We start from the raw sequence: 12500 nt of genomic DNA, 5'->3' as shown, positions 1-12500 counted from the left end.
AAAAAACGGAAAGGAAGAGAAAACGGAAAGGAAGAAAAAAGGAAAGGAAGAAAAAAGGAAAGGAAGAAAAAAGGAAAGGAAGAAAGTGCTAATAGGACGATATAAGACTATAGGATATATCAATATCGGAAAGGAAGAAAAAACGGAAAGGAAGAAAGTGCTAATAGGAAGATATAAGGCTATAGGATATATCAGTATATACGATAAATTTTAGAATGGGGAGCATATTACAATAGTTCTTATCTCCCCAATACAAATAATAATAATAATAATAATAATCATTATTATTATTACTATTATTATCATTATTATTATTATTATTATTATTTACACAATAAATCTTAGAATGAGGAGCACATTAGGATAGTTCTTATCTCCCCCATACAAAATGTTATTACTATCATTATCATTATTATTATTATTATTATTATTAGTAGTAGTAGTAGTAGTAGTAGTACAGGCTAAGCTACAACCCCAATTGGAAAAGCAGGATGCTATAAACCCAAGGGCTCCAACAGGGAATAATAGCTCAGCTAGGAAAGGAAACAGAGAAATAAACTCCAAGAGAAGTAATGAACAATTGAAATAAACTACATTTAGAACAGCTGCAACATTAAACTGGATTTTTCATAATATAAATAATATAAATCGCACCTAAAAAACAATATAAAAGCGAAAAGCCGAATGACTTATTCGTGCAACGCAACTTGGTATGAGAAGCAGCCACACAGATATCATATTCAAAATTTACATCCCCGGAATACCGATTTTGTACTAAAGCTGATTTGCTTTGTCACCCCGAGAGAGAGAGAGAGAGAGAGAGAGGAGAGAGAGAGAGAGAGGGGGGGGGGGGAGGGAGGGGCGTTACTAAGGTAACATGTAAGGTTTCCATCATCGGATAAGGAAATCTCGTTCAGAGGAAAGATGAATTTCCTTGAACATTCTGGAACAGATGTTTCTAAATGTAATCTGCTACATTACATAATGTATGTATGTATGCTAGAGAGAGAGAGAGAGAGAGAGAGAGAGAGAGAGAGAGGTGAACGTTTTTAGACATTAAGTCGAATAGTTCTATATAAGGGATTTCAAAAGTGCATGTGAATTTGAGATAAATTGTAGAATTCTTAAGGATTGTTGATTTTCAATCGAGCGATGCAATTTTATACGCAATTTAAATTACTTATCCTCTATTTTTACGATTTTTAAGCCCTTAAACAGAAGTGCTACGCTAAAAATTAAAAATAAAGTTAACAAAAGAACTCTAATACACCCATTGTAATCAACACAATTCCATAACACATCCATTTTCACTATATATCATTTTTTTATAATAAATATCACCTTTTACTTTCCCCATAACCCGCAACGACACTCAGCAATTGACAATGGATCTTCATCAGGAAACAAAGGTCAAACGCTAAGGAGACGGAAGAGAGGCGTGTGTGTGTGTACACAGGGAAGGTGTTGTGGTGATGACATTATAACATCATCAGTAATATTTCAACGGCTCATTTTCCCATGCTACATACACTCTCTCTCTCTCTCTCTCTCTCTCTCAATTACGAAAAATGTTATCACAAAGCTTAGCCTAAATGTAGGCCTATTGATTATAGGCTTTTCCTTGGTGCCAGACTGCTCTCTCTCTCTCTCTCTCTCTCTCTCTCTCTCTCTCTCAATTACGAAAGATTTTATCAAAGTTACAAAGCTTAGCCTAAATGTAGGCCTATTGATTATAGGCTTTTCCTCGGCGCCAGACTGCTCTCTCTCTCTCTCTCTCTCTCTCTCTCTCTCTCTCTGAAATGTTATCAAAGTTACAATGCCTAGCCTAAATGTAGGCCTACTGATTATAGGCTTTACCTCGGTGCCAGACTGCTCTCTCTCTCCTCTCTCTCTCTCTCTCTCTCTCTCAATTACGAAAAATGTTATCAAAGTTACAAAGCTTAGCCTAAATGTAGGCCTATTGATTACAGGCTTTTCCTCGGCGCCAGACTGCTAGTTTCTGTTTATCTATGCACTAGGCCTAAGATTTTTCAAGTTCTTAATTATAATACCCATCGTCTCTCTCTCTCTCTCTCTCTCTCTCTGTGTGTGTGTGTGTGTGTGTGTGACCCTTCAAGGATAAAGAAGAAATGGGGAGTGTAGAAGCATTCTTTCTCTAACTCTCTCGTATTAAGGTAAGATTTCCTATCTCTAACCCAACTGCTCTACACTATATTCATTAACTAAGTACATTCGTTTTGAACATCTGTAAAAAACAATGGATTCTAACAGGTGTTAAAAATACTTGTCAAATAAACAATACTTCAGGAATGCAGACAACAGATGCTGACAAGTCCAAGTTATAACATCTGAAATATATGACTGCTGCAAAAATAATCTTCCTGAAAACTGCTGAAACAATTAACTACTACAAAAGCAAGTGTCTTCAATAATCTTCCTGGCAAACAAAATGTTAATACTTAACCCCTCCCCCCTTTGAAATTAATTCGTGTATGAAAAAATATGACTTGAAGAAACGCAGAATGGATAATTCCAGACAATGATCAAAGATTAAGCAAAAATTATAACTTCCATTTCATTGTCTTCGCAACATATTGTCTTATGATAAGAGGGTATTGTTAAGAAGATACCTGTTGTGTGTGTGTGTGTGTGTGTGTGTAACATTAGTGCTTGGATGCTTGTGTGCAAGTTTCCAAAGGTACCGGTTACCTTTGAACCAAGGGTAAAGCTTGGGACAAGCAGAGAGTTGCCCCAGCGCTAATTTCCCTTGATTTTAACCACAGTAAAAATTTCTCTCTCTCTCTCTCTCTCTCTCTCTCTCTCACACACACACACAAAGAATATAACTTAATATATTTCATTTTCAGTAGTTCTCTCTCTCTCTCTCTCTCTCTCTCACACACACACAAAGAATATAACTATATATTTTATTTTCAGTAGTTTTCCCTATACTTACTCTCTCTCTCTCTCTCTCTCTCTCTCTCTCACACACACAAAGAATATATCTATATATTTTATTTTCAGTAGTTTCCCCTACTCTCTCTCTCTCTCTCTCTCTCTCTCTCTCTCACACACACACACACACACAAAGAATATAACTTTTATTTTCAGTAGTTCTTTCTCTCTCTCTCTCTCTCACACACACAAAGAATATAACTATATATTTTATTTTCAGTAGTTTCCCCTACTCTCTCTCTCTCTCTCTCTCTCTCTCTCTCTCTCTATCACACACAAAAAATATAACTACATATTTTATTTTCAGTAGTTTTCCCTATACTCTCTCTCTCTCTCTCTCTCTCTCTCTCACCCAAAGAATATAACTATATATTTTATTTTCAGTAGTTTCCCCTACTCTCTCTCTCTCTCTCTCTCTCTCTCTCTCTGCGTGCACAGCTTTGCGACGTCGGATGGGGGAGACATTTTTCTAAACGCAACCAGTTTTTAAGAACCGACGAAGGAAGACAGAGGACGGGAGGAGGAGGAGGGGGAGGGGGAAATCAGACAAGGGAAAGTTGGAATGCAAGATGGCGACTAAATTTTCCCGGCAGAATCAACACAAAGCAATTTTCTCTTATTACTTTTCCCCTCTTCATTATCAATGTCCTTCGCATCCTTAGTACGATCTTTCAGTCTTGGACATAACATAAATGTGTCTGGTATTGTTCAATTACTATTATCATTGTTATTTGCTAAGCTGCAACCCAAGTTGGAAAAGCAGGATGCTATAAGCCCACTCCAACAGGGAAAATAGCTCAGTGAGGAAAGGAAACAAGGAAATATAGAAAATCTTAAGATCAATAACATTAAAATAAATATTTCCTAAAACTATAAAAACTTTAACAAAGCAAGAGGAAGAGAAATTAGATAGAATAGTGTGCCCGAGTGTACCCTCAAGCAAGAAAACTCAATACAATGAAAGAAGTTGATTTAAAGATTGTCACCTGCTTATAATATGCGTGCAATCAATTCTATTAAAATGGCGGTTAACGGCAAAACACAAAAGAAATGAGATAGTGATAAGTCCCAAATTTGGTGGACTTATCACTATCTCAATTCTTTTATTAGTTCCACCAAATTTTCATTACTTTTCTTGTAGTTTATTTATTTCCTTATTTCCTGTTCTCACTGGGCTATATTTCCCTGTTGGAGCTCTTGGGCTTATAGCATCCTGCTTTTCCAACTAGGGTTGTAGCTTAGAAAATAATAATGATAATGATAATAATAATAATAAATCATGATAATAATAATAATAATAATAATAATAATAATAATAATAATAACAATTCTAATACTTAATAATTTTAAAAATAATGATAATAATTCTAATAATAAAAATAATAATAATAATAATAATAATAATAATAATAATTATTATTATTATTATTATTATTTTAATAATAATCTTAATAAGAATTCTAATAATAACTTTAATGCTGATAATTTTATTAATAATAATAACAATAATAATTTCCATAATTTTACGAGGATCTAACTAAAGGCATTTATTACGAATGAGTAAATGGTCAAGAAAGCAGCCCAGTACAACTTCAAAATAAGAGGGGAAAATATCGCCCAAGATTAAATCCAACTTTCAAATTTCGTATAACATTTAAGTAGAATTCATTCCAACGCAAGATAGTCGTGTCTTCTGAAAGTATCGGTTCGACATTGCCAAAAACTTTCTAACATTCTAAGAGTGACAGATAATGGTACTAGTTTCCAAACTTTCTAAAGAAAATCTTGGCGACTGTTAAAAGCAGTCTACCTTTTTTAGTAAAAAGGGAAAACAGAGATCATATAAGAAAATATCAAGACACGTTTGGCAGGCTAAATAGATTGGTATCTTAAATTCCTTCTTAGGTGCTGAGGCTATACTATTATTATTATTAAACATTATTATAAATCATTAATAATAATAATAATTATTATTATTATTATTATTATTAACCAAGCTACAACCCTAGTTGGAAAAGCTGGATGCTATAAGACAAAGGTTCCAACATTAAAAGAGTAGGCCTATTAAAGCACATTCTTCATCATCTACTTCACGCTTCATAGTCCTCTTTCCTGTTAAACTCAGGGGCAGATGGAGTAGATACACCCTGGTGAGATAGGATACCCCCGGGAAGTACACTCGGAAAACACTCTCTTCCACCAATTGCCGAACCAGTAAGTTGTAGTTAGGAAATGTGGATGGGGTGGGAAGGGTTGAATCTATGTGCGTGTGCGTCCACATCTAAATATTTAGAAGAACATTTTAAATGTAATAAAAAAAAAAGCTGATGGTAAATCAATAAACAATATACTTGAGGTTCATGAATCAAATTATAAATTATACAGCCAAACATTAGGCCGTTTTCCTCTACGGGCCGACACCATAGAAAAAATATAAATCAATTGATCATAGTTATCGTTTAACTGCTGGATCGTGATATACTCCTCTTTAGTAATATTTCCGCAACATTGGTCGTTTCCTCTTTTTCTATCTCTTGGTTTATATATATATATATATATATATATACATATATATACGTATATATATGTATATATATATATACACACACAAACATATATATATATACACACACAAACATATATATATATACACACACATAATAATGAGTACATATATATAGAATTATATATATATATATATATATATGTATGTATATATATGTATGTACTGTGTATATATATATATATATTAATATATATATATATATATACACAGTACATACATATATATACATATATATATATATATATATATATATCCAGCATCAAGAGTAAATCCAACAGATCTGTAGAGAAGTTAACCAAAAAGAAGAAAATTAAAGAAGAACCAACCTTAAAAACTCTCTATAAATTCTCTTCGTATAAAATGCAAATCGGGTCAATTTGGGTTTTTCCCCATCTCGCATACCTCCTCCTTATCCTTCTTCTCCCGCATCCTTCTTCTCCTGCAGGAGTCCGGGATCCGGATTATAAAATTGCAATATTGTTGTTGTCCAATTGCATGAACACATTGTGACTGGTTCTCTCCCAGGGAGTTGAGATAACCAGTCTGTTCCTTTGTGGATTAGTCTGTTTGATCGTCCATTCTGTCTTTACAAAATTTATATTTTCTAGACTTTAAAATACTACGTAATATTACTATTATTATTATTATTAAATGCTAAGCTACAACCCTAGTTGAAAAAGCAGGAGCGCAACGAACAAATGATAATCACTAAATACATAATAAACCTTGGTAACAGACAGAAATCTCTCTCTCTCTCTCTCATATATATATATATATATATATGTATATATATAATATAATATATATATATGTATTATATATATAAATACATATATATATTACATATATATATATATATATATTAATATATATATTATATATATTATATACTGTATATATAATCTATATTGTATATACATACATATATATACTATATTGTTTTGGAAGACATAAAAAATGCTACATTGATTCCTTTCCTCAATAGGCCATTTTTCCCAGATGGAGCCATTGGCCTTAAGTATCCAGCTTATTCAAGTGAGATTGTAGCTTAGCAAGTAATAATAATAATAATAATAATAATAATAATAATAATAATAATAATAATAATGCTCGCCAGAGATAGTACAGAACGCCACCGCTCTTCTTAAGCATGACTAACGACCAAGATAAAATGTTAACAAAAGCAATTACTCAGAATTGGACTATTCGTGTGAAACAGCACAGGCCATTATTCATCCTTGACACACTACTCCCGGGCAATGTGACACACGACACATACGGCCAACAAGAAGTTGAAAAACAACCCAAAACGGTGTCAGATGGGTTCATGCGACACTTGCAGGTAGCAACAGCGTGTCTTGGACGACATAGACCAGATTTCTGCACGAACTGAGGTTACAGGTTAAGATAGGAGACGGACACTAGCCCTGACACCAAGCAGTTGGAGGAGGAGGAGGAGGAGGAGGAGGAGGAGGAGGAGGAGGAGGAGGAGGAGGAGGAGGTGGTGGTCTTGATAAAAGGAAAAAGAAAGCTTGCATTTTACTTTGTCAATTATGATAAGCAGATCGTAACCGACTCGAGTCATCCAACCCGTGTCACCGTCTACAGTTTTTAATGTTTTTGTTAATGTATCATTTAGAAGAATAGAAATCATATATATATATATATATATATATACATATATATATATTTAAATATATATATACATATATATTTTATATATATACATGTATATATATACATTTACATATATACATTTATATATATACATATATATTTTATATATATACATGTATATATATACATTTATATATATTATATATTTATTATATATATACATATATTATATATATATATATATATTTATATATGAGAGAGAGAGAGAGAGAGAGAGAGAGAGAGAGAGAGATGCAAAGTGATTATCTGCCGAAACGGAAAAATTTCATTCAACCCCTTTTCATACCATTCTGACCTTTGACCCGAATCATTACCATGTGTATACATAAAAGAGAGAGAGAGAGAGAGAGAGAGAGAGAGAGAGAGAGAGAGAGGAAATATCTAATTATCCTCCGACAAGCAGGTTCCCTTCAATCAACGTAATTGTGATTATTTATAATTATGCGTTTTTTTAATAATTTCCATAATCAACGATAAACATTTCCTTTTCCCATAGTTTTTTCCTCCTCTTTTATCTTCCTCTTCCTCTTCCCTTTCCTCTTTTATTTCCTTCCTGCATTCCCAGCTCGCTCTCTCTCTCTCTCTCTCTCTCTCTCTCTCTCTCTCTCTACTAAACACGATTTCAACGCACTACGTAACCGATCTTCTTAAATAGTGTACGCAATCCGTCAAAAATGACGAGTAAAGATTGATATGCAAATTCTCACCATGGTATGACTACTCCCTCTCCCCCTATAACCAAGGAACAGGGAGAGCTTAGCGTGATCAGAAAGAAATTATATATTTGTATATATATATATATATATATATACACATATATATATAAAATATATATATAATGTAAATATATATATTCGTATATATATGTATACACATATATATATATATGTATATACATGTAATACATACATACATACATACATATATATATATATATATATACGTATATATATGTATATACATGTATATATACATATAATACATACATACATATATATATGTATATATATATATGTATATGTATATATGTATATATATATATATATATATATAAATAGCCAGACGCTCTTTACCATACAAGGGAAATATAGACACTAAACACACCCGAAAGAGAGAGAGAGAGAGAGAGAGAGAGAGAGAGAGAGAGACAGAGAGAGAGAGAGACACCGGTAGCAACTAAATTCCGATGACCCACTGAAGTAGCCATCCAGAACTTTCTTAACCAGAGGACGGTGGGGGGGGGGGGGTTACTGACTCAATATCAGTTATCTTCAATTGAGATTCTGAGTTAAAATAACTTCTCGCCTACGAGATTGAGTTACAAATAACTTCAATGATGCCATCTTTCCGGGTAAAGAGAAAAGAAAGAAGGGTATTTTTAAAGGATACAATGTATAAAATATACACATATAGTAAAAGAATGTATTTATATACATAAATGTGAATATATATATACGTATATATATATCTTTTTTTCTTTATATACATATATATATACATATATTCAAATATATATATATATATATATATACATATACATATATATATATATATATATATATTTAAATATATATATATCATCTTTTATATATATATATATATATATACATATATAAACAGACAATATATATATATATATATATAAGAAAGAGAGATGATATATATATATATTATATATATGTGTGTATATATATATATATATATATCTAATTCGTAATCATCCACACACGCGCGTATAGAAGGAATGAATAATAAATATATATATATATATATATATGATTTTAACTTCCTCAACATGAAAATAAATTGGTCGAAAAACATCAAATCGATTAGATGAAACAACTTTTGGAAATAATTGAATGACAAAGAATTAACTCAATCTAAAGGGAAAAAAAATTGTGCAACATACAATTAACATACAATTAAACAACTGGTGACCTTAATCAGTGAATGGTTAGGAATGCTGTTACCATTTACGATGAGAAAAAAAAAATATTGAAAGAATGTTTGGTTAAAACAAAAACTCTTCCGGGTGTGAATAAAAAAAAAAAAAAAAAAAAGTATAAAGAACAAAATGTTGGAACATTAAATTCCATTGGTTTGATACTCAATATTAAATGCCATTATATTAATACTACATCTAATAACAATACTACTATAACGATATCTTATCTTCCTCTTGTTTTTTTAAGGTTTTTATAGTTTTTATAGGAAATGTTTATTTTAATGTTACTGTTCTTAAAATATTTTTTTCCTTGTTTCCTTTCCTCACTGGACTATTTTCCTCGTTAGAGCCCCTGGGCTTATAGCATCCTGCTTTTCCAACTAGGGTTGTAGCTTAGCAAGTAATAATAATAATAATAATAATAATAATAATAATAATAATAATAATAATAATAATAATAATATGCTCTTCGCACTCCTCAAGAGAGATTAGTTCACCAAACTTTCAACTAGGCTCCACAGGGCACTAGAAGAGTTGGAATACCCAGGCCTACATGGCTGAGGACTATGAAGCGCGAAGTAAGAGATGATGAATGGAGAAGTATTGATTTAAAAGCTCAAGATAAGAGACGACTGGCGAAATCTAACTGAGGCTCTTTGCATCAATAGGCGTAGGAGATGATGATGATGATGATGATGATAATAATAATACCTACAATGTTCACGTAATACTTTAGTTTTTTTCATATATAAACGACAGTTGAATCAAATATACTTTTAATAAGACTAAGATAATAAATAATTTTATGTAATCAAGAGAAAAAAGTAATGATAACTTATCCATTATCTAACAAAAATAAAACGACAATTTCGAAAGTTGATTACGAAACGTTTGAGTCCAACCACCATTAGCATCACCAACGTCACAATGTAGGAAAATCCTCTTCCTGATTTTCTCGGACTCCTTAAGAAGTTGGCGAAGGATTCTCGGAGATTTACATACAGGAGAAGAAAACAAATCCTTCTCTGCCCTCCTCTTGCCAGGCCTACCTACCTCCACTCCTGCTGGAGGTAAAGGAGGAGACGCTGTAAGTAGGGTGTGGTGAGGAGGAGGAGGAGGAGGAGGAGGGGGAGGAGGAGGGTCGACGTTCCGATGGTGAAAGCAGGAGTCATTGAACCCGATTACTGTGTGCTTCCTTCATTCTGCGGGCGTTCGTCTATTGATGTTCTACACATGGGCTTAAATGAAAAGCCTCAAGTCTATGGCACTGAGAATAATCGTGTTTATAAGCCTACCTTAAAAAAATTAGGCTTTTCGGTGTGGTCCATAACGAGGGTAACCACGAACGACTGTTGGAAATTCTGTAACCCCATTACAAAACGTTACATAATGTACCTTCGAAACGCTAAATACAACACAGAGTCCTCTATGACCCAAACTACAAAATCATCATAATTATCTAACACCGACAAAATCAACATTCCATGATTGAAGACAAAAAAAATATTTTGGCACCAAGATCGAAATTCTGGCCAACCCCCAAGAGATGAAGGAAGCTGAACTTCCGCGAGAGATTCCAGAGGCGAAAGTTTGTGGGGTGTGTTTAAATAAATTTGTGTTACGGCATCTTATTGTAACTTTTTTTTTTTTTTTTTTTTTTTGGAAGGCTGGTGTACTTATCTTTGTTAGACGCGGAAGTCTTTCTGTATATCTTATAAAAAGGTAGGCCTTTGTTGATATATATTAGAAAATGAGATTTCGTTGGAGAAATAAGTCCTTCACAATGGGATTTTAAAATTATCATTACATTTGAAATTATTAAAAGTGCTATTATTACTGAAATTATTATCAATTAAAATTATTATTTTTTATAAAATCAATTATAACTTTTTCACAAGATTATTAAATTTATAAATTTTCATAAAATTAAATTTATCAGTTTTCATAAAATTATTAAATTTATTAATTTTCTTAAAATTATTAAAACTTATTTTTCATAAAATTATTAAAATTTATCTAAAATCCACCTCTACAGTGAACGTTTATGTTTAAATATATACTTAGAAATACTTAAACAGTAAATTTTCAGTAGTGTATATACATTTAACAATGACTTTGTTTAGTAAATACAAATTGTAGTAAATGCCATCATTGCGAAATAAGTCTCATTCTTTACATTCCTTACACCCACATTCTCTCTCTCTCTCTCTCTCTCTCTCTCTCTCTCTCTCTCTTCCTCTTCTGCGTTTTCTTTTCTCTCTCTCTCTCTCTCTCTCCTTCCTCTTCTGCGTTTTCTTTTCTCTCTCTCTCTCTCTCTCTCTCTCTCTCTCTCTCTCTCTCCAAAACATTAACAGCAAAAAAAAAAAAAGACAAAAATTTCAACAGTAAAACTGGACAAGATCAGAACGGGTCTTCCTGGTAAACCTGCATCAGATAGCAAGGCAAATTTCTAATCCCTAGGCTAGGTCAAGTATGCAAGATAAGTTCGGGCAAAAAAAAAAAGAAAAAAAAAAGTAATAAAATAAAGGAAGGGGAAGGGGGTCACAGATAAAAAAAAAAAAAAAAAAAAAAAAACTCGAAAAATCGTATATGGATATACATAATCATTTTGAGCCAGATGGATAATATAAATAATGATAACGTATTTTATTGTATTAAAACACTAATATTTGGATATACATAATCATTTTAAGCCAGATGGATAGTATAAATAATGATAACGTATTTTATTGTATTAAAACACTGTAATATTTGGATATACATAATCATTTTGAACCAGCTGGATAATATAAATAATGATAACGTATTTTATTGTATCAAAACACTTTAATATTTTATGCTTTCTCGCCTGATATCACATTAATTCCTTTTTATGACCACTTTTATTCAAAAATGTAAATATATTCTATGATATACTTATTTACACTCATTAAATATCTTTATCATCTTACCACGCACAAGACCCACACTCTTGCTTATATAGGAAGGAGTTTACTGGGCATAGAGCCGGCTACCCGCAACATTTTCTCCACTATAATTTTAATTTTCTCTTTTCCTTCTCATAACTCTACACTTTTCTCCATTCTCTTTCTATTAGACACTTGCTATATTCCATGACTTTAGAAATATTGTCTCGCAGGCAGAAGGTCTGAGTTCGTTCCAGGAAAAAAAAAAAAAGGAATCCTGAACTTTGGTCTCAGTCGATTGTATTTACATATACTGTATATACAACAACAACAACAACTACAGCCATTTCTAGTCCAATGCATGACAAAGGCCTCAGACATGTCCTTAATCTTGTCCGAGATTTGGCCACTTTCATCACCACGCTCGCCACGGCGGATTAGTAATACTGGA

The 12500-nt window shown here is 32.3% G+C and overlaps 1 protein-coding gene across 1 annotated transcript in view; it reads left to right on the top strand.

Annotated features, from left to right (window-relative positions):
* The first annotated feature begins 6671 nt into the window (after positions 1-6671).
* Positions 6672-12500, top strand: part of LOC137639966 (mediator of DNA damage checkpoint protein 1-like) — a 28390-nt gene continuing 22561 nt past the window's right edge. Inside the window, exon 1 of the mRNA XM_068372294.1 lies at positions 6672-6863. Within this exon, the coding sequence (XP_068228395.1) occupies positions 6672-6863 (192 nt within the window). The remainder of the gene's footprint in view (positions 6864-12500) is intronic.

The sequence above is a fragment of the Palaemon carinicauda genome, chromosome 1, assembly GCF_036898095.1.
Source record: "Palaemon carinicauda isolate YSFRI2023 chromosome 1, ASM3689809v2, whole genome shotgun sequence".
Lineage (NCBI taxonomy): Eukaryota > Metazoa > Arthropoda > Malacostraca > Decapoda > Palaemonidae > Palaemon > Palaemon carinicauda.
This window is presented reverse-complemented; position numbering and strand designations above follow the sequence as displayed.